Raw genomic sequence first — 24,407 nt, 5'->3', positions numbered from 1 at the left:
GTACTGCAGAAGCAAAGCAGCAAGTGCAATGTAAGCAGAAATTACGTTAGTGGTGGAGGAAAAAAACAGCAGTCCCAAAAGGGGAATTGATTTGTCTGAGGTCCCACATGGAGTTCTGAGACTGAAACCAGTCAGCTTGCTGTTTTTGAAACTGAACTACACTGGTACTCATGTCAGGATATTTGAAAAATTTGGTGGTTTTATTAAACATGGATATTGATTTTGACAAGTTAATTGCAACATCCATTGCTGCAATGACAAGGAGTTTAAAAATCTCAGTTTATAACAGATGCAAATGTCTTGGTTCTGTGAAGCAACAACAAGCAAAAAAAGCCAAAGTAAAACAGCCTCTGGAAATCATTACAGACAATTTCTGGCTAAAGAAGGAAAACAGTTCTGTTAATTACAATTCCTGATAAGGAACACAATCCTGTAATAACAGCCCTTAATAAATCATGATGATTTTAATTTTCACAGTTTGTTGCCTCCTAATGTTATCAGGTTGAGAGCCGATAAAATTTTTACTGTATGAAGTTATCAGCAAGTCATTTCTTGTTGTAAACACAGATTAAGAATGGGATTCTGAAGTTGCTGAGCACGTGTAACTTGCACTGGAATTTAGGAACTCCAAAGATCTGCCTAAAGAGCTATTAAAATTATCTGGATTCTAGATGGCTTAACATGTTTCACTTATCAGCAGAACCTAAATTCCTTAGTAACCTCAGGATATCTCTGCTAAGTACAAAAGAACTGGACAACCACGAAAGATTCACAGATAAAAACTTTCTTCTCAGTTTTAAAGGAATTTCCTTATAAAATTTAGTTTCCTAAGTATGCTCATGCTTCATTGCCCTCTGGAAAAGCAGAAAATGCATGTAATTTTTTCTGCTGCTCCACCCCTTGGCACTAGGCAATGGCTAATAATGGTTGTGATGGCAGGAATATGATCCAGAGGAATCACTTGGGAAGTGCTACAGGAAAGCACACCCTGATCAGAATAGCTTTAATCACTGCTGTGCCATGCTATGCCAGAGAACTGGGGGAATTAATTGAGTGACACACTTTTACTTATGACATCTTCATTCCAGTTACAAAACAGAATATTCCTTCATGATCTGGGTAAGCAGAAGGAAGGCTGTATCAAACCTTTCAGTTGCAAAAAATTTGAAGCAAACTAAGTGTAAGCTTTTGAATTTTGAATGTTCTGGTGAAAAAACCTGTCATATAAAATAACAGGTTTTTTTTTTAGTGCTGCTTATCTTGTGCTGCAAATCTTGTGTCAGAATCACACATACAGTTTTGAAAATAAAAAGGATTTCAAAAGGAAACAATATGAATTCAGACAACCATTTTTTCTTCAAAAATTAGCAGTATGATTGTATTACAAAAGGTCCTGCTAAAGACAAAATTAAATGGTGTGTAGTTTTTTTTTGTTTAATAAGTACAGCATAAATTCCCTGTAGCCACCAGCAGTGCTGCAGGTAGTGCATGTTTAACAAATGTGCACAAAGTTGGCAAATGATTCAGAGGGAGATTTTGTGCAGCTGTTGTTATGGTACTGTGGAGTTGCTGGGAATACTCTGCAGAGCAATGCTGATATCATAATTGGCTGCCACAAAAGCACATTATTGCAGGCCGCCAGATAAAAGTGGGTCAGCTTCCACTTACCAGATAGTTTAGAATGAGAGGCTGAACTGCACTGAAGAGAAAAAAATTGTGTGGAAGCCATTAGGTACTAGGATAAATGTTTTTTATTTCATGTGGGAAGAAAGAGTTCACCTCTTTTAAATCCTCAAATATAAGTGCTGAGCTGCTCTTTCATCTGGGCCTACAGTCACCCTTTGTTGGATGCAAATAACTAACACAGACCAAACCCTACTGACTGAAAAAGAAAACATGGCAACACACAGATTTCCATTGCACTCAGAAGAATTTACATATATTAGTGTTGCCAAAAAAATCCCACATAATGGACTCTGAAACAAGGTTTTAAACAGCATGAATGACCTCATCTCTATGATCCTGGTGCTCTCTTATCAAAACAATTATAGGCCAAGGAGGTTAACAGAGTTTTGAAAAAGAAGAACATCTTATGGTGATAGAACTGTGTTCACAAACTTGCACATTCACAAAGCAGAATTTAAAATTCTCCATCTAACATTCAAAGCTTTCTTTACCTCTCCTGTACTCCAACTTCTGCCCTTGTCTCATTCACTCCCTTTTGAGTTTTTGTTCTCCATTTGTGCTTCTTCTCTCCTGCTCACACTTCAGATTCTCTGGCACTGCTCAGATTTCTCTGTGCATAGAATAGCAGGTCCCCAAAACTTGTTTGAGTCAAAAGAAAAAGCCCCAATGACTTTAAAAAGCTTTCACCTAATTCTGGCCCAGATTTCTCCCCATCTTTGCATCAGAATGTGAAACTTTGCCTTTTGCACTGAACACTCCAGATACCTTTAGATGCACAATAACAAAGTGTCCTGCAGGATCAACAGACATCTGCTAAATAACTGCTGTATCTGCATGCCATCAACTCCCCCCCAGGCAGTGGTATGTTATTCATTTGGGTTTGCTCTACTTACTATGCAGAGCTGTGAACAACACCAGCAAACAGACAACACCCATTTGTCATTTCAGAAGTTAAGTCTTGCTGCACTCTGAAAAGACTTTTGGGTGCACCCATATTTAGACACAATTTATTCTCAAAAAAGCACATTCATCTCCCACTATTCCTGCTGTCTAGACAGACTACTAGGACATATTCTCTAGAGCAGGGGTTAGATGGATTGAGACTCCCTTGAGAGCCCTTCCTAGACTCTAATTGACTTGATTGTTAGGCAATTTTTCCTGATGTCCAACTTAAATTTCTTTTTTGCTCAATTTCATCCTATCACTTCCAATTACATCTTACTGAACTGCTCAAAACAATTACTCTCCTTTCTGTCTCCTGACAATGAGGATGCAGCACATGCATCACTTACTAGCACACCTGTGCTTCAGAATTTATTGGCAATACTGAGTACAGAATTTATGCCAGCGTCTTATAGATGTCAAAGATATTTTATTTTAAATGGAAGAGCACATAAGTCTGTGTATGTGTGTAGACAATACAGGGACTTGCCCCTTTCTTCCATAACTGGGCATGGTAATTAGAGTAAGAAAGCCTGAATGTAGCTCAGATACCTTTGTAAAGAGACAGCTTTAGAGGCAATATAGTCTGGGAAAGCCTCTCTTCCTCTCTGTTCTTACAGTAATGTTCAAAATAATTGGGAAGATGAAGACAAAAGGAAGACGATGAAACATCTCTCAAAGGGAAAATACTGATGGAAAAAGAAATGCTCTGTTTCCCCAAATTGCTCACTGGATGATGTTGTAGCAGAAACAATGACTTTTCCCCCAGTTTCTCAAAGAACATTGCAAATTGAAAAAACAATGGCTTGCTCCCTCCCATCTAAAATTTCAGCTCAAGACATCTGATGACAATAAACTACTGCAGTTCAGTATTTTTAGGAAGAACAGGACATTATAACCTCTCTCTGTATTAAATCTGACAAAGAAGCCACTGGAGGAAAAGAGCACCTGGAAAATGCTTATACATTTAAATTAGATACAAACACCTAAGGACTTATTTCACGGGTGCACTGAACTACAGGATCAGCAGAGGCAGGAGCAGGGAGTCTGGCCTCTGACAGTAGGAAACAGCTTACTAAAGCCTAAGTACTCCATTAGTGGCTACAGCCTTGGTAAGACATTCAGATCATATCTGCAAGAACAGTTATATTCCACAGACTGACATATTCTGACAGTCCTCTGAGCTGCCAGGTTACGAGGTAATGCCAATCTAATAACAGACACATTAACAATGTGAACCCATCTACCTTCACCCTTTTGTTCACAAGTCCAAGGACAGAATGCATTAAGAGTCTTTGCTAGGGGGTACTGTCTGGTACCTGGATCAGAAAGCATTGATACCGAGTCAATTTTGCCATGTTTCCAGAGCATGAAAATTCCCCCCAAATTTAGCAGCTCCCAGAGAGTGGAGCTGCTAGTGACAGCTTTGCTGTGCCTTTGCACTGCTCTGGTAATTTGCAAAATGCTCTCCTGTGCTGAGACCACGTATTGATACTATAGATTTTGTTTCCTGAACTTCTTCTACATAACTTGGATCAAAAGTGAACACATTTTCATATCTGCCCAGCCACACAATCAATGCTTACAGTCATAACTGCATGTGTGCTTTCACAGTATATTTTTGTTAGGAGGAGAGATGTATTGAGTTCACACAATGTTAGTTTCCCATTATTATATGTAATACTAAATAATAACAACAAAATGAGTTAAATTAAGAATTCTAATCAAAGGGAGCTACATATATTTGGAGAAGGCAAATCTGTTAGCATCTCATCGTTGTACCTTCTCATCACTAATGAACCCCAAACCCCAATCTATTTGGGGAATAAAACATAAAAACAGCCTAGGCAGTTCTCTTAATGGTAGTCAGGAATCAATACAGAGGCATTTGAATCAGCTATTTCCTGACTGACAGTCAATCTCATAAATGCTGTAATACGGTTTTGAGCAAAGGCCTTGAAACAAGCCCTCTGATTTATAGGCTGGCAGCACTGACAACATGGTGAAGGACATGGTCACAGTTAAGGTGTGAAGCGTAGCCCAGCTACAGCTGATTGCTTTCAGTCAGGGGGAAAATGCCCTACCTGGCCAAGCTGTTCACAAGCAGTTTGGTACTCAGCTCGCTGACAAAGGTCTTTCACACGCTGGTATTTGGGTAGAAAGTTTTCTTCTTGGGCATCTACTTTCTCATTCTCCCTCTTATGCAGCAGTTTACTGGAAAAGAAAAAAAGACATTTATTTTTCCATTAATTCCAAGATATACATACAGTTTGCTGAAAAGACTAAGAGGAGTAGGTTACTTGCCAAGTCCATAGCATCCCTGGTGGCCAAAACTTAAGAGTAGAAACTAACAGTTATCATCATCTCTAATAACACGGAAGTTATCAATATTATGTTCTCAGAGAGAATACAATCCCAAGACAGTGTTTTTCATGTCTGCCCTGCAGTAACAACAGCTGATGAGAGAGAGAGACCATATCCTTCCTCACTCTATAGGACTGCACTTAGCAAACCCTTCATGCCCTGTGTTACATACTGAGGCAGAGGCACAGAGGGAATGGCCAGCAAATGAACATGCAGGGAGGAAAGGTTATTCATACTCCCATGACACAAGCAAGAGGGGCAGGCCAGGGGGTGCAGTAGCTGAAAGAAAAATGGGATGCCTTTCCATCTCTCAATCCAAGAAAAACCCCTTCCCCCACCCCAACAGCACATTTATGCAGGCTGTAGGCAAAGCCATACATTCCCTCCTATCACACAATCACTGCCATTAGGCACACTGCAGCCGTGTCCTTGCTGGCACAGCTAAATGGCTTTGGGTCTGTGGTGGAGAGCTGCTTTGGCTTTAGCTATTCAGTATGCTTCTATTTAAAAAAGACTGTTCTTTGTAATTAACACTTTACTTACCCTCTTTCCACTAGGAAAGAGTCTCTCCACACCTTCATCTTTTTCTTTAAATGGAACCTAGGAGGAAATAAGGAGAGAAAGAAACAGTTCCCAGAAAACCAGTAGTCAAGTTACCCTCTTGTTTTCTCTTCCATGCCCAATTCAGATTACAAACATTACATATAACTGCAAAAGAGTACGTCCAGCTTTAAGAAGCAGACACATATGCTTTTTCAGAGCAAATCATGAACAAACATAGGACAGATTTGTTCTCTCAGGGACAAAATCTACAACAGATTCTTACACTACTACTATTTCAGCATAAGCATGTTTAAGGCACAGGGGATTAACTGAATTGTCCTTGATCACAAAGGATCGCCTATTAAATCAGGATTTCCTGACTCCAGTTTGGGCTCTTAACCTTCACATTAACCCCAAAGTATCCTATTCTAATGCAGCTGCTTCCTTCCCCCTCTCCCTCCACCCTGCTACTTGTAAAGCAAACAGCCTTCCCTTTTTCTGCTGATTTTCTCTAGCAAGCATCCATCCAATTCTCTTCCTCAGTCTTTTGCTAATGAATGTATTGATGGAAGGTCTCATATAAATGCAATTCTGAGTGCTAGCCTGTCTTTATATTATAATCTGATACACAACCAGCCCTTTCAACTCAGTTATTCTGCAATTTATTCAATATGGATCACTTTGCTACAAATGATGCCACAGAGACATCTAAAATCTATAACTCATATAGCTAAAGACCTTCATGTGTAGCTCTCTCACTGCTACACAAATTACATTTAGTATATCCAGGGGCCATATTTGCCATGCAGCTAGCATATGAACCTGACAAAATGATAATGAGTAAATGAAGTCAGTTAAAAATTGACAGATAGGTCTTCAGATTTTCTGGTGAATTATATAGTTATAAAGATAATATATTTTCCTTTGCATTTGCTGCATGTTGCTGTACACTTGTGCATTAAATATACAGGAGACTGAGCATTTCTGCTTCTTACCTGTTCACTGGTCTCTCAGAATCCATAAGCTTTAGGATGGATTTACCATCCATATCAGATGGAATATCCAGTCCAGCAATATCTAGAATTGTAGGTGCAAGATCAATATTCAACACAATGTGAGGATTCCTGAAAAAAACACACATGAGAACATGGTTTAAAATCTATGCAATGATACCAAGCAACTTCACCTCTTCCAGAGAGATCAAGGATCTGCAAAGAGAGTAAGCATACAGTCTTCTACTGCACTGAACACAAAGAATCACCATGCTTTGATCTGCAGGCACAAAGGAAGGACGGGACTAGACGGGCTACTGTACATGTCATTGCAGAATTACAGCTCAAAATACACAACAGAAGAAAACTGCTGAATTCCCACTAATTAATGAGACACCATTTAAAAATTACTACATTTTTCAGTGAGCGCACAAACAGGCACTGACAAGAGCATGGATGATGAATTAAATCGATATACCTAATTTGATTTTAATTACTAATAATTGTGGTGTAGCATATTTGGTAATAGAAACGAGCACTTAGTAAGGACTTGCTACAGTGACTGCTATTAAAACTTTGTTGGTAACAAAAGGGAGTTATGACAATTAGTCTGCAGGAAAAACATACGGTTCACGCAGAACATGGACGACTGAAGTTCTACCTTTTAAAGACAAGCAGGCTAAAAGGATGAATTTATCATCTGATATATTCCCCCCAAGGTAGCTTATCCTGTTTTCCTATTTGTTGTATTATGATGGGCTCTGTTCTTTTACTCTGTCAGGCTGACCAAAGTATTTTTTCATTTCCAGAAGCCATTGAAAAGTAAAATTCAGTGGGAAGGTTTCACAGCTTTTATGTATGTCTGAGTGCAGAACTGCATGTTGCAGAAAAATTCAGTCCACTTGGGCCATATTAGCATTGTCACTCCAGTAAGACTGAAACCAGCAATTTAAGGTAAAGAGAGCATACTCTTAGAAGGCTAATCCAGCTCACTTGAAATTCTGTGCTGCTGCAGAGAAACTTCTTACAGAGTAGAGGTAGTATATTTAGTTCCACCTGAAAAATCCCTCCTCTGCTCTCTACATAAATAATGTTGTTTATTTCACATGCATAACTGCTGCAAATAAGTTAGACACATTGGGCAATATCTACAGAATTCAACATTTTTTGCCTATAGCTAATGCCAATAAGTGAATTTAGCCAGCAAATGGAATGAGTTGAGGTTTTAAAACAACTATTTGCTACCATATTACACAGTAGATCTGTTCCTCTGCAGTAAAGAAAAAAATTGCATGAGGAAGAGTTTGTATGTGTTAATTATGCTAAAACATGCACACTGATATAAATAAAAGGCAGCAAATTATGGCACTCTGTCCAAAATCATTACTTAAGTGCAAATATTTGCTATTGAAATAATTGCTTATAAAGTGTATTTACATAATTTCTTAGCTGATCAAAGCTACCATTTTAATTAAGTCATATCCTGCATGCTTAGTGCATCCAAACAGCCCTAACTGTGTAATATCAAAGAATGAACCAGAAGGAATCTTTTGTGGATTTTAATTTATGAACTATTACACACATTCTTTATAAACTGAAGTGACTCCACTTTAATGTTCAGCAATAATTATGTACAGTGCCAGTGAACTTTATAAAATTTTTTAACCTTGAAAATGTCACAGTTATGTGTATTATTTGCACTCCTCTAAGGGGAGCAAATAAGCCTTTCCTAGACTGGACTTAGCTCAAAGCCCCCTTTTCAACTACATCCAGAAAAGTGTAGTGGCTTTCACCACATACCTAAGCAAGCAAAAAGCACATGCTACTAGTTCTGCTGACCAAGTGGACACATTTTTCTGCCAAAATTAGCACAGTCAGTCAGGGTGGACAGAACTTTGTGCCTCCATTTGATTGCCAGGTCAATACAACTAGAGATGTGTATATAAAGGATTTTTCTAGTCACTACACGGACAGACAAACACACAATAGCCAAGAACTTACAAGGATCCAGCCTCCACATTTGGACCTCGGACATAGAAAGGGACTCTGATATCAAACTCATATGGCATGGACTTTCCTTTCACTAATCCAAACTGCCCAATATGATAACCATGGTCTGCTGTGTATATTATATATGTATTGTCCAGTTCACCTGTTTCAACCAACATATTGTAAATCTGAAAAAAAAACCCAAATTGAAACATGAACTTCATTGCAATGAGTAGTATTACATGTAGACTACTGGATATAATTTTTTACCTATGTGTAATATACAAATATAGAACATCAGTTCTGGATGGCACTCAGTTATCACAATGAAGCATCCTGAATAATCCATAATCACCTAATAATTTTACTAACTGAATACTGTGGCTATTATAAAACAAACTTGTGGCTTTTGTTTTAAGGTAAACACATTAGCATGCTGTATTTCAAAAGTGCTTGGGTACAGTATTTTGCATGAGAGCTGTCAAGACAGTATGAAATACATATGGTAACAGAGATAAAAGTTTCAAGGTGATAAGCATTTCTCAAGTTTTCTCTCTACCTTCATCTCTTGCCTGCAGTGAACAATTTTAATAAAATGACAGCCTTTTGAATCTCCTACTTATTTAAGCAACACTCAGTGACCTTCCCTTCAGACAAATGAGTCCCCATTACACAGAATATTTGTGAAATCTTCCAAAGAAATATCACACAGTCATATTCCCTCCTTAGCCAAAGATCTAACATAGGAAATTAAGAGAGATCTTTAACTCTGTGGTTGCTTATGTGGATTTTACATGAGAATCTTTATGTGAAATGCACCAATTTGAGCACCACAGATCAATTTTTATCACATACATCCAGATGCATCAGCACAGAAACAGCTTTTTTGGTTTTGATGTATTGGGTTTTTTTGGGTTGGTGGGTTTTTTTGTGTGTATGTGTGTTTCAATTTTGAAAGACTATTAGATGCATAATTCAGTAGAAAAGATCAAGATAATTTGGTGATTACAACTAAAAAACAACCCAACTAATTTTGCATGCAGTGAATTACCCAAAGTGAAATCATTTTACTAAACAGAAGAACAAAATATTACAGTAAAATAGCCAATCTCCTCTAATGCTGATATCTGACCCATCTAAACAGGTTCATTAATATGAAATGGAGACCATACTTGTCTGAATCAGTAATTACAGAACATGACTAACAAGTTGATGCAATGTCTTTCTGATAATCTCATCTTTGCCTTGCAGGACTCCTCTTATGTTCAACCTTTTTTGAATATGAATGCCAAATGATAAGGAAGAAATTGCAACACCTTTAAATCTCCTTTCTTAAAACTGAAGATTTTTTTTTTTTTTTTTTTTTTTTTTTTTTTTGGCTAAAAGCTACTCTGAAAACAAAAAGAGCTACTACTCATCTTACCATCTCCATAGAGTCATCCACAGACATGAGTGTTTGAAGGCGCTTTCTCTGTAGCATGTTAGTGAACTCCATGTGTATTGGTTTCATGGGACCTGTATACCTCATTATCCAGTGCTTGTCTGGGTTTGGAGCATAGTTGTAACTGGGAGTGCTAAGGAACAGAGAGAAAACCAGAGTGTTTTAGCACTGTAGAAAAAAACTATAGTGGCATACACCAATAATGTCTATTTGATCAGCCCTATTCGATTTACTCTCTGAGGTGCACAAGAAAATATTAATTTGGAAAAGTCTTACAGTTCTGTGTTATATACAAAAAATGGAAGAATGAAAACAACTTTGTGGGGAATAAGATATATTAAGAGAATAAATATACATTGTTTTTCAGTGTCTTCAGACTAATACAGATACATTTGCAGGCCAAATTACTAGCCTCAGAAGTCAAACTCCACAAGTATCATCTGGATGAAACACACACTATATTATTCCACTCGTGTAATTGCTTTGCTATCATTGCCCATGTTAGCACCAAATATTATGGACTGTGCAAGCTGTTTAACAATAACTACAGAACTTGCTGAAAAGATTCTGCCATGTTCTTTAACAGCTTTTTTCAAACTCAGCATGACTGGCTACTTGATTACTTCCACACTCATGTATCCAGAGGAGCACAGGCACCCTACCTGGTGGTATCAAACTGCATGTGAGCTCATGGCAAGCAGAAGTGGATACATTGCCGGATTTTAAAGACCTGCCAAGAAAAGCAGGGGTGAGGGGAAATAGGACTATGTTTTGCAGACACTTTCCAGATACCAACTCCTTTGTGATCATCAGAAACTTTCAAGTCTGCAAAATCCCAAGAGTTGAATTCAATGTCCCCTTGGAATCTCACAGCCACTCCAAGTTCTGATTATCCTGTGACATTATTAAAGTGGTGAGGAGAAATATCAGTGAATGTCCATAATTTCATGTTGCTGGCAATTCCAGAGATTGCTTTTCTCTGCAAAATTATGTTGTTCTAGGTTAGCTGAATCTAAACAAAAGTTATTTTGGTATATCACTACCATGATGTTGACTCTCTGCAACACCAACTCACTAGAAAGCTACAATATAGCTTATATTTGCAAGAAATATTTTTATCTACTAAATGTATTCTTAAAAAAATTGTTATTATGGAAGATTTAGAGCCACCTTTTTCACTTTCTTCATATCCTGGCTCAAACATATCAGCTGCAGAGTCTGAAATACTAACAATTACTTTTACTAAGAGAATTGTTGTGGCTTTATTCAAAGCAAAGAACTCAATCTCTACAAATGTGCAAACAAAAAGGGCAAGACTAACAGGAAAAAATAGCAGATATTCAGTTATTTTCTTCTTCCCAACACACAGCATCCTGATAAAGTCAGCTCCTATTTGGCAAATGTTTACTGCTGATTTTTTGTAGGCAACAGCACAGTAGGGTAAGTTATAAAGACAACTTCTTCTCAAAATTGTGTATTTAACATATCTTGGAACATGACAAGCAGTCTTAAGTGTTAATATAAATATTAATGCAATAATCTGACAGTGAAATATTTTAAGCTCAAAGTCTCTGTTAGATGCTATCAAAAATATGTGTGCAGGTGGCAAATGAAGGCTTCTTCATATGGGGAGGAAAGGGCTGGTGTTTACTCTCTCTGTATTGCTAATAGCCTCTTGAATTTCAGAATGTTATTGTGGCTGAAATAATGACATTGCTCCTTTGAAAATGCTGACAGTTATGGAAACTGTTGCTATGTGATGCCCAGAATGAATCAAAAATGCTTGGCAAACTCCTTTTCAGCTTACTTTGTGATTTCCTGGCTGATTCGAAACCTCCCACTGTTTAATCCAACCAAAGCCCATGATTTTCTTTGATTACTACAAATGTAACCCTCTTACACTTAACAGATTTGTCTGTCTTCTGGGAAAAATACACAAATATAACATTCCTAGCAGTTGGTTAGGATAACCTCTTCAAATGTATTCAGAAGGTAAAACCTAGTCTGAATGCATTTGACCTTGGAAAAGATGGGTGGTAAAATGTACTCTCTAAAGAACTAACATTTCTGAACACTGTCAAACTGCCCAGCTGTTGCATTTTCTGAAGCTATTAGTATAGGCAGTAAAAAAGGAAAACCAGCCAAGTAGCCTAGGGATTTGCTATGTGAATGCTGGTTGAATAATTTTCAAACAAGAAAAGACTGCAGATGCACATGAAAAGAAGCATTATAGAAAAAGATGGAGGGAAACTCACTGTAGGGTGGAATGGTCATACCAGTCAGCATATGTAATTATAGAAGCAAGAGAACAACAGCACAAATTAACAACAGAAGCACTTTCCTAGAGTTCCCAAGCAAAGCAGGACTCTGTCAGTATATGCTAAAATCCACATAGTTACAATAGCAGCTATAATAACTTATAGCTAAAAAATAGCTAAATATAGCTTATAGCTATTATTAGCAATGCTATGCAACGCAGTGAGCATGTCAACCATTCTGAGCATTACAGTCACACCTGCACTTTGCTTTGTGGAAAAAGCTCAAGAATCTGCTTGCAGACATTGTCAGCACTGCCAGAAGAAGAGGTACAGAGAGGTGGAACACATTGTATGGCCTCCTGATCCCAGGACTAGAAAAGAATTTGTTCTGGGTACTGCTTCCAGGCGATTAATGAGAAGTGTTCTACCTGTGTTCTGATCCCTCCCTGCCAGATCCACATGAGAACAAAACAGGGAGAACTGCTTATGCCCCTTCATCACTGACAGATTTATCTGTCTCTGAGGTATTCCCTGGATTGTGGGAACAAGGAAAAAATGGAAAGCAGAGTTCTGATTTGTAGATACAGTGAGGGAATGGTGAACATTCTACATTTTCACATTTAATCTCAAACACAGACCAATGCAAACCCTTACAAATTGTCCAAATTGTTTTTAGGTAGCACAGGGAAAATGTTTTAAAACAAGACTGGCAGTTCCTTTGAACAAGATATATGTAAAATCCCATTTTATGTTCACATTCAAAAGAAAAATAGTTTCTTAATCTACTAAAAAAATTTCTTTACAAACAAAACTTGGTCCCATGAAGTAACATTTTCCATATAACTTATTATACAGCTTAAAATAGTTTTGTTGGACTACTTCCATAATCAAGAAGAAAAACTCATCTTGTGTGAAAAATAAATATTAAACTATGAATAAGAGAAAAATAGATCTAGTTTATATTTTTTATTGCTGGTTTTCCTCAAATCCTTCTACTGGCACAATGAAATTGCTACAGAATGTTGCTTGATAAATGATTATAATCTCTGAGATATGAATGCCTTCCAAAGGAACTTATAATAAGACTGAGGTCAATGCTGTTAATAAGCTATGAGAAGTTGCTCATTTGGCATTTCTATAATTTTAATTTCAAAGAAACTAAATGAGCATTAAGATGGCAGACCAACACAAAATACTGCATTGCTGTGTAGCTAAGACACAGATTCTCTTTGCCAGTGCAGCACGAAATAATGAAATATATAATTCTAAGTTACACACTAATTAGACAATAGAACAAAGGAAGATTTTTCTCTCAGTCTATATTTTAATAAAGTGTAAAAGTTTAGATGGATTTCCCTGGACTTTGGACTAGTCCTGAACAGCTCTGGCTACCAATTGTTTATTATTTCCATCAGTTTCCTGTTCCTTCACAAATCTGAAATAAATTACAATATCCCTGAAACACTCCAAATAAAAAAAAAAATAGGACACAGAGGAGGAAAGTTACAAACGTTGGACATTAATGAAGGCAGGAAGCCAGTAATTAGAAAATATTGAAATGCTTTCAGTTGTGACAAAGAGTGATTTGGAAGATCCGTTCATTTTATCAGCATGCAAGGAAATGCCTGTAATGGAGCATTACAGAGCTGTACCTGTAAAAGGTCTCCATGATATAAACAAGAACCATCTCATCATGGAGCTTATGAACATGTTAACTCAGGAACCAGGTGAAATACTGCTTTTGGGACCCATTCAAGACATGGCACTGTCATATAGAGACATACTAGCTCATGCAGGAACAGTTTACGTGCGTCAGTGCAGCTGGTCTGTATTTCTGGTTTTTCCATATATGAAATGTAATAAGTATTGCATACTATGTGACTTTTGGTAATATCCATAAAATAATACCATTTATACATAAGGACAATGTATAAAGAGGAAAGCAGCTTCTTGATCTCCTGCTCAAAATAAGCATTTTACTACCCAAATAGGCTGTGTAACAATGTCCAATGAATTCAACATGAAATTTTCCCATTTACCTCAGTAAGCTACAATTCTGAGCTCTAGATGCAGTAGCCATTCTCAAGATACTTGCACCAGTGTGGAGAGATAAAACAAACAAACAAACAATTTCAAAATTCTTCTTATATATTTATGACAAACTTATACCAAGAGTATTATAAAGCCAACACTGTTTCCTCAGAGATATTCAGGACTTCTACATTCCTGAACCTGGAAACAAAAGGGTTTTATTTTTCCTTACATGTGTTGCGAGGCATTAGGAAAGAGATGTGAGTACTGAGGAGCTGAATCTTCAGGGCCATGAGGAGCAGCATGGCTTATAACCATCAGTACAGGTCTGTGAGGATACATCTTCTTTGAGATTCTGAAGAAGGTAATACTGTCATTGGTAATGAGATCAGTTAGATAATCCTGCAAGTAGAAATAAAAGTATCATGAGATACTTCAAAAATAATTCCAAGCTGGGAGGCAAGATGGGAAGGGGAGGTGTATTATGCAAGAGTGGTGAAGATTATCAAAACCTTTATCTTTTAATCACTTTTTTTCCCCTCTTATTTGTCACCAGTCTCAGAAAGAAAAACTAAACCAAGTGAAAGCCTAACATTTTCAAATATTGCATTCACAAAACAGACCCAACGATACTGGAACATAAAGTTCCCTGTTGGCTCATTGGTGCAATGGGGAACAGTGCCCTGTGAAATCACTTGCCTAACATTGTTACACATAAGATGTATTTACACCAAATCATTTTTGGTACATGGCTGACAAGATTAGGGTTCTCATTCTTCAAAGATCAGAAGGGAAATAAGAGAAAAATAATCCTGTACATCAGTTGCCCTTTTCCCTTAGCAGCTGGCGATAGAAAAGGAAACCCTTGAAGCCTGTCAAGTTTTATCTTTCAACACAAAGTACATTCAATTAAAAATGGCAAATAGGAGAGGGAAAGGAGGAAATCACAAACATTAACCTTTTAAAGGAAAAGCTGACTGTGAACACAGTGCTAATGAAACACAAATATGGAGGCAGGATCAGTGCTCAATAAGAGAAAGAAAAAGAAATTGCTCTTAAGCAAATACACCTTACAAATTAGTATCACTCTGGAGTAAGTCAACTTACTTTTACACTAAAACTACAGTAGTTTATGGATAAAATTACTTATCATACTTCAGAGACAACTCAGGCTATTTGAGGCATTCACAAAAGCTGATTCCTTTGAAAAGGTAACACATTTGGCTTAAAAAAAACATACTCCTGACCGCAAACAGGTAACTAAGCTGTAACATGTGCTAGATAAGGAAAAAATTATTTGCATTTGAAAATTATTTTAAATATTTTAGTAAGTTAGGTCAAAATATAACATCCTTGCAAAGCTATTAGGAAACATACATGCCTGTAACAATGCAAAGAGATACAAATTTAACAGTTAAATTCTCCACTCATTCAGAATAATCATAAGATATACCAAGATATGAATTCTCCATTCACATTATGGCTGTGAAACAAGTTCCTTAAACTAACATAAAAAGATGGGTCTAGCTGGAGGGAACTGGATTCTTATCTCATTTACGCTTGTGTAACTCCACTGGAGTCAGTTCTGTACCAGGGGAATAGATGACAATCAGACTCAGCACACAATAATTAAAGTACAAAGCACAGAAATAGTTATCATGCAGCATTTAAATCCATTTTCACATCTTCAGCTCATAGTACATAATAAAGTCTCAGAACATTTTGTTTGTTTCCTCTGCTGCTAACAATGTTTTCAGTAACATGACCCTCCTGGAATGGAAGATAAGGAGAAGTCCAAACACAACGCCTATTGAGTTGTAGCTAAGGTTACACAAACCAGTTTTCAAATTCAAAAAGAATTCTTAAGTTAGACTGAAACCATCAAGTGCAGCTTTCTTTCAGTCACATCCAAATGTTAAGAAAATAAGAAATCGAATCAACAGGACCTACCCTGGAGTAGTCATATCCATGCTTCTCCTTCACTCCATTTCTACAGAGTGTGTAGTTGTAAAATCGAGAGTTTTTAAGTAATCCAACCCACTCCTTCCAACCAGGAGGCACATAGGAGCCATTGTATTCATTAAGGTACTTTCCAAAGAAAGCTAGGGGTACAGAAAGCAGAAGCACAGTAAGAAGACAACAGAAACCCTTCAAAGCCACCATATTTAACCATATTCTTTCCTTTCTGTCTCTAGTGACATTCTTCATTCTGATACATGGAAGACAAGCTCTGAGTTACAAGAAAGCCCGTGTTTCTTTGTTTCTGAACTCCATAATGCACCTCTTGATTTACAGCCTATGTATTAGAGAAACTAGACCACAATTACCATTTTATTTTCCTTAGTGCCTGATACATTTAGAGCCAGATGAACAAAACAGAGAATGCTCAAAATAGTGCCAGTTGCCACATTATCTCATGCTGCTCTGAATCACCCGATTTAGCTACATTTTTCATTTTGGTTACACCCACTTAAGACATCTCCACCTAAGAAACTGGCAGAAGCAGTGAAGTCACTAATAGGAGGCAGGCTTGGGAGAAGAGATGATAAATGTGAACCATAAACATGATGAGATTTTAAACTTGCTGCATAAAAGAAATGAAGCAGCAGCCTGTTTGGCAGAACAAGTGTAGAATGAGTACAAGGATTCTTACAGAACACAGGGAAGACATTTTAGCCACCCTCCCAGGAGACCTATGTACATGCCAGCCTTGCTCTATAAGCCACAAGTGTACAAACAAAAATTATTTTCCAGAAAAGGGTTTAGGAGCATGAAAAGCATTAGATTTCTATGAGAAGAACAGGAATTCTCTAAAGTACATTATGTGCTCAATGCTTTCACACCACTCCAGTAAAAAATAAAGATATTATTCAGTATTATTCAGTCTTAGTTTGTGCTTATCATCACTGTACAATTACAGGATACATTCTACTTGAAGACTCCATTCATTTAGTTAGGTTTTTGTGGGCAAAATTCTCCTCTTAGGTCTGCACACTGCATTGCAATTCAGCATCTGACTTTTTGTGATCAGAGCTCAGATCTCAATTTTTGGATGGTCTGGCAATTCATGTTAGCATTACCATAGTGACTATCAAAAGATCTTTACATGTGTTCCACTTTTCATTACAAATACTTTTAATCCAGAGGCACATAATAGCTGCAAGCACCTCACACTGGCCATCTATCAGTGAACATCTATATCTCTGTAAGGACAACAAAATATCTAAGATTCTGTTCACAGACTTACATTAAATCTCACCTCATAACCTATGGGATTTGAGCACATAAGAACTCACAGTTCTAAGGTTCTTAATGACTTTTTTTTAACCTTGCAGACTATAAGCATAAGAAAATTGCACCTTCTTACATAAATGCAATACATATATAAACAACACATGAGATACAACTCTAAGTGTTTAGGTAGAGTGCAAAAACACTAAATCAACCTCTTCAACAAATTTCAATGTATTCATTTAATGTGTAAGAAAGTGAAGGGTTGGGAACATTCAAAATTTTTGAAAGAGATAAAAGTGCTGACAAAATTAAGATCTACATCAGAGAAGACCAGGAGGGCACATCTGTTGGGACACAATAATGTCCTTAAAATTACACTGTTCTTTCAAAGTATTCTGCAAAAGCTGGTAAGGTGTTATGGTATTTTACAGACGAGCCACTTCAGCTCAAGGGTGACTGGTAAGAATGCTGCAGAAAAGAATCTGTTTCATGGTCCTAAACTGTCCTCATGACATCTTCATTACCCAAGCAAAGTAAGGTAGAAGCAATGAACATAGCAAAATCTGCTCCAGTGTAGATGAAAACTACCTTCCTCACTACCCCTTCCTCAGGCACTGCATTTATACAGTATAAATATTTTTTCTTTGCTAAAGGAACAACTTCTACTTTTTAAAGAATGAAAAGCAACTCACAGTGGTAATGGGCAATACAACAATACAGCTGCACATTTTTTCTTGTCCTAGTAACAAAGAACACAGGATTGAAGCACTGGCCACTGTCCCACAGCAGCAGATACGCACAAGGCAATGCAAAGCCTTTTCTCCTCCATTCAATATATTATACCCAAGCAGAGACATATTTGGCATTTCTGCTCACGGAAACCAATCTGTTCCTAAAACCTTTGGCTGAGCCAGCTGAAGAACTCAGGAAAGAGGCATTCTGTAAAGAATTACTTCATTGTTATTCTGCAGAGGCATTAAAGGAAAGCCTGGCGTAAGTTCCTTCCAGCACCTTTTGCATACCCCCCCCATTGTACATTCAGGATGTCTTTATAATCTTTCATGGATGTCAAAGTGCTTTAAATAATTTTCTCTGCTGTTTCCAATCTTCCATTTCACATGTTTTTCTATTACCCTTCCTTCTCAGCTGTTTAAAGGATTGTTAGTAAAAAATCGTTAAATGTCATTTCTCTGCAGTACAAAATATTGGGTTCAAGTAAAGTTAGTTGTTTTTTGGCTGGCTGGCTTTTGGTTTGGTTTGGTTTGTTTTTTTTTAATGGTGAAAGATTTAGATTCTGGATTGTAAAGATTCTTTTTACCACAATTTCCCCCCCCATCAGATTATTTCACTAGCAGAGACAGCTGCTCAGTAGAGTACACGTTGCTTTGGTACATCCAATTTCAAACTGTTCCAAGATTTCATTAATAAACATTCAGAGAGGCTGCTGTTTAATATGCTCAGCCATGTTCCTATACCCATCTATGAAATGATCATTAAAAGACATCCAAGTGGCTGTTTTTAATAAATGCATTAAGTTCATCTTCCTTTGCTTTAAATCCTATACAATGTAGTTTCTCCTGAGACTACATAAAACAGGATATGCAAAAACTAACTCTTTTGTGCACTGTTACCACTTCCGTGGGGGTTCATAGCCCTGTAAGGTTCTTTTCCCTGAGTTTTGCCCTTCAAGGATAAGCACCTGGAAAATTCTGTGGTGCAGAGTGGAATTTCTATGAGAGGTTTTGTTTAAACTCTTCCTGAAAGGAAAAAAAGGTTACACACAAAAGGATTTTCCCTGTGCTATCAATTAATACAAAGGTCTCCTCTGAATGTAACAACCTCAGATACATTAAAGGCCCCAGCTCACTGCTTAAAAAGCAGATTTAGTGCATATAAATGTAGTGTAAAGGTACAATCAAAAGAATGGACATCAAGGCATAATTTACAATGGGAAATGTTGAGGTTATTCTATCATTTATCCACACCGTTTACCCGACTCTTCAAGTTTGTTCATTCTTTTTTCTCTTTTTTAAGCACTAACTCTTTTCCTGATACCTAAAAATACTTAATACAACTAAAATGCACCCAACAAAGGATATTCACAAAATTTTGCATAAATTGACAGCTGATATAATTAGGGATGCATCACAAATTATGGAGGGAACCAACCAATCATCCCTTTTTATCCCATACTGACTGTGCAATACTGAAAGTTGGATATAACAGATCTTTTGCAGTTCTCAAACTAGAAACAGGAATGCAGTAGAAGTCAATAGGGATTCACCACTGTAAAAATGCTAGTTCAGCTTTAGACATTGAATTTCAGACTTTCAGTTGGTTTCCTTGATTTGGCAGCTCTGATTCTGAGCAGTCACTTGTTCAGAGCCAGTTTTGTTAACTAGTGGCCAAGATAACTTATCCATTCCAGTGAAGACCAGTTTAGAGTATGATCAAAGTGTTAATGTTCATTTTCAATAAAATAAGGAGGAAATCAAGAAAGGAATGCATGAGGGGAGTACTGGTAATAACTTCCTGACAGTGATAAGTTACATTCTGTTGAGAAGCAGTGAAAGATAAAGCTCTTGCTATACATAAAGGCAAGTCTGGCTATGCACTGGAAAAACACTCCAAAGAGCAACGTTAGCCTGACTTCAGGGGGCCCTAATAACCTTTTCACCTGTGAGGAGATAATTGAGAAGCCAAAGCCAGGCTCTTTGTGGTGATGCAAGGTGGGAGGACTAGAAAGAACAGGCAGAGATTGAAACAAGTGAGGTTCAGCCTGGATATAAAGAAAAGCTTTTTCACAAAGAGAAGATTCAAAGAGTGAAACAAGTTGCTTAGAAAGACTGTTCAATTCCTTTGGTTGTTTTTTTTCCCTATTTTTTTTCTAAGACAACTGGATAAGCTCTCAGCAGCACAGCCTGGTGCAGGCTTTGAGCAGGTGGTAGAAAAGAGATGTCCTGACTGAATCACCCTGTGTTTCTGTGACGGACTAACAGACAGATGAGGCCCATCTTCAGCTGAATATACATGATTCTGGTATTTTGGAATTTAGGAATGTATTCATAAATAGTCATGCTCTCATAATAAAACCTGAAGTTGAAAAAAAAAAAAAATTCAGCTTTTAACTCCTGGACAGTTAGTTCAGTATTAATACAACACATCCCTCCCCCAGAGTCTTCTCTTCATACCTTTGATGCTACTTAGCCACATCTACCCATTAAATTGCACTTACCACCATGACTGTGAAGTTAAACTCAGGTTTTAGGCTATTAACACTCCACATTTAAACATTAATGTTGTGCATTAAATACTTCAAAGATGTATTTAAAGCACTATTTTTATGTCATATTCCAACATTCAGCTTTACAGGTATTAACTTAGGTTTTGAGCTTCCAGTCTTAGTTATTTATAGGAATTTGTTTACTCCTCTAAAATCTTTCAATTCTGTATATGACACTAGTTTTACCAAGCTCAAAGCTGAAAAATCAGTTAATTTACACAATCTCCTAGTTTTGATTTGAGGGAGGGAAGGACATTTCTGATCTTATTTCTGCTACGTATCTAGCAAAAATTACTTTCAGTACTTTTTGTCCTCTAAGAGACAATCAGAGGAAAGTAGATGAGAAAGCACTCTTCACATGGTTAAGTATGCATGCAACAAGCAGTAAGCTCAAAGGTCAAGCCAGCTCTGCACTCACATGATGGTCAAATATACTCTTATACTGATGATGTACAATGGAATAAACCCAGTGAAATTAATGGATTTACAGCAGAAGTATGGGGGTTCCAAGATAAAATCCTATAATTAAATATTATTATTTTGATTCCCCGGGAAAGATTTTCTAGGGGCATCAGCTCTCTTTATATATCAAAATAACAGACTAGATTTTCTAATGATCAGTAAACTCCTAAGTGCTGAGTTCATCTGAACAAAATGGTCCCTTCTGGCATTTTTATCGGCAACAGGAAATGTGACACTACTGCTAAGATTAGATGATATGGCTTTAATATTAATACCCAAGTAACTGCAGCAAATCTAATGGGTTGCATAAAATATGCAGCATACTGTATATAAATGCTAGAGTATTTAAAAGGAGAAAAGTAGGGGATTGAGACCCTATTTTGTTCTTGGATACCATGCATCAGTTTCAGGATGCTAAGGAAGACTGAGCTCCAAGTACTTCTTTGCTATCTCCTGGTTTGTTTGAGTTTTTTTGGCAGGTCTGCAACTGTCCTTGGAAGGGTTAATTCATTGGAGTATTTAAGCAGTTTGACTAAGGAGAGAAGTTTATGCACACATTTTATTTCAGACTATTGCACATGATGACCCAATTTTTCTCTAGCACTGATAGCACAAAATTTTCTTAAAGATCACATGCTCCATCCACCATTGCAGGGACATAAAAAGAGTAAGTAGTGCCAAAGCAAGAGCTCAGCTCTTCCCTGTAATTGGAATAAAAACTAGCCTTACAATTAATGAAACATCATAGTTGTAAAAATCATGTTGTACAGTGACTGGGAACTACTGTAGTTAGAATAGCCTACAGGCTTCCTTGTTATGCCAGGGGACTAATCTGATATCTAGCAGGACAAAGGCATAACAGTAATCTTTATGACACCTTTGTTCCTCTTCCTGAATTTGCACTGCACATTCCTCAGTTGTGGCCAAGGATCAGTGCCAAGATCTATTTAATGAATCAGGGGAATTGGCTGAAGGGGAACAGATGAAGCCAACTAAAACAAAAGGGCTCAAACCAAGTATTTTGAAATGGTCATCAAGGAATCAAACAGAAGAATGCTGGTGGTGAGCCAAGTCTTGCTTGTCCTTCTCAGGTGAGCAAATTTCCAAAGTATTTGGACCAAAGACCTCTTTCAGTAACGCCTATGGCACTGCTTACAAAAGCTGAAACAGAACTAGCATTGTAAGCAAAAATATCTTTCTGAACATCCCTCTCACACACACCCTCTGAAAGTTAAAGGATAAAAAATATCTAGAAATGGCAATCTTCATATGATCACAGTTCATGACCAGATGACTTAGTGTGTAACACCAGCAGCACTTCCTACCCCAGGCAGCACAGGAGATGGCAGGAGTTCTGGCTGTGTGGTTTAGAGCACTACACCACAACACAGCTCACTATCACTACTCAGTCTGCTCACACTCCTTTGTGGTCAAACCTGACTGTTCATATTTTCCACAAAACATATCCCAGCATAAAACCCACCACAACACTGAGATATTTTATTAAAAATTTATCACTCTCCTCTTTACTGTATCACAGTCACAGAACAATCCTAACCTTCAGATTTATCCTTCTTTCATCACATGCAATATTTCCTACTCCATGCATAAAACCCAAAAACCTCCCCAACAATGGATGGTCAGATCTTTTTTTTAATAATAAACAAAAGCTTGTCTAATTTAATGCTGAATATTTACTAAAATACCAAAGTCTGCACCATGCTACTTGGGCCAAGTTCAAGATATTTTCATTTAGAGCCATTTTATCTGCAGGATTTGAAGAAAGCACAACTGCCAAGTTTCAGGGAACTACTGAGATATCCTCTGCAAGGAGAAATATTTGCTTTATTTTAACAAAGTTGTTTCCTTCCACCTAGCAATAAACTTGGAACAACACTACTAAAAGTATTAGTTCATAAATAAAACCAATAAAGTCTTACTAAATCCAATTAGGAGAAGAGTCCCATCATGGTACAATATAACCACAGAATTTCCTTCAAAAGTGAGTCATGGAAACAGAGGAAATCTAGGTTCTGCACTGGTTTATCTACACATTTACCTTCAGCTTTTGAAAAACAATAGATTCGACTTGGGAAAAAAAATAACCAGTCAATTCTTAAAGTCTTTAAAAACATCCATCTCAAAAATATATATAGTCCTCCTGTGCAAAAAATAGTCAGAGGGGTGGGAAGTGGTATTATCACTAACTTGGAAGGTGCACACAGGTCTTACGCTACTAAAGCATACAACAAGACATGAGGATGTTCCAATTCAAAGAAATTCAAACTAATTTTCCAGAACCTGGAATTAGAATCCATCTGCAAAGTTCATACTGTAGGTACTGGTGAGTCTTTGAAACAATCATTGTTGTCCTATACACTTTATTACAAGATAGTATAAAGCTTATTGGTACTCCTTTAAATGCTTGTATCACTAAGCTTTTCCAGTGCCCACTACACTACGTATGGGGCTGTTGTACAGGGCAACTATACAACCATATGGATTACACAGACCCCTCACACCTTCAGGCATAGAGGAAAACATCCTAGGAAAACTGTATTCAGTAAATTAGATTATTAGATTAAATTTGATGATTTTGAAAGACTTCTGGAAAAAACCCAGTATTCTAGAAAAGAAAAAAAGCAATGCAAGAAGATACCATATGGCTTAAATTTCTAGCTAGATAAACAAAATATCTTAAATTGGAGTGAGAAGGAAGGAACTTCTTTCCATTTTGGGGCAATCCATTTTAAGCTACCTAATAACTGAACACAAATCTCACTGGAAGATTAAAAATAGTCAGATTCTTTCACTTTATAAGTACTTTTATACTAAAAAGACTAAACTAACACAGATTTTTAAAAAAAAAATCTTAATGTGAAAACATTCTGTTTAGCTTTTAGCTGTTTTGAATGCTGTGAAATGGTAATCCCATTTCCAAAGAAATATCAAGCTATGAATTACTTCTTGCTTGAAATGATAAATCAACAATTTAAATGCTAGAATTGGCATCCTGTCAGTAGAGTGCATTATAGTAGAAGTGAAAAAGACTAGATGTTTCTTACAGTCTACATTTCATGTTGAAACCAGACAGATTTCGGGGAAGAAATGAGAGAGGATAAGAAGGAAACAAAGTGGGTCTGGAAATAAGGGAGTCAATGATGTTGCTTTATTTCTATAAT

The 24,407-nt window shown here is 37.1% G+C and overlaps 1 protein-coding gene across 2 annotated transcripts in view; it reads right to left on the bottom strand.

Annotated features, from left to right (window-relative positions):
• SULF2 (sulfatase 2) overlaps window positions 1–24,407 on the bottom strand; it is a 66,188-nt gene that overhangs the window by 24,290 nt on the left and 17,491 nt on the right. For both annotated transcript variants that reach the window (XM_008497879.2, XM_030463410.1), the window contains exons 5-11: window positions 16,197–16,348; window positions 14,479–14,648; window positions 9,940–10,090; window positions 8,529–8,704; window positions 6,531–6,659; window positions 5,536–5,592; window positions 4,713–4,842 (exon numbers count right to left, since the gene is read on the bottom strand). In XM_008497879.2, the coding sequence (XP_008496101.1) occupies window positions 4,713–4,842; window positions 5,536–5,592; window positions 6,531–6,659; window positions 8,529–8,704; window positions 9,940–10,090; window positions 14,479–14,648; window positions 16,197–16,348 (965 nt within the window). The remainder of the gene's footprint in view (window positions 1–4,712; window positions 4,843–5,535; window positions 5,593–6,530; window positions 6,660–8,528; window positions 8,705–9,939; window positions 10,091–14,478; window positions 14,649–16,196; window positions 16,349–24,407) is intronic.

The sequence above is a fragment of the Calypte anna genome, chromosome 20 (genome assembly GCF_003957555.1).
Source record: "Calypte anna isolate BGI_N300 chromosome 20, bCalAnn1_v1.p, whole genome shotgun sequence".
Lineage (NCBI taxonomy): Eukaryota > Metazoa > Chordata > Aves > Apodiformes > Trochilidae > Calypte > Calypte anna.
This window is presented reverse-complemented; position numbering and strand designations above follow the sequence as displayed.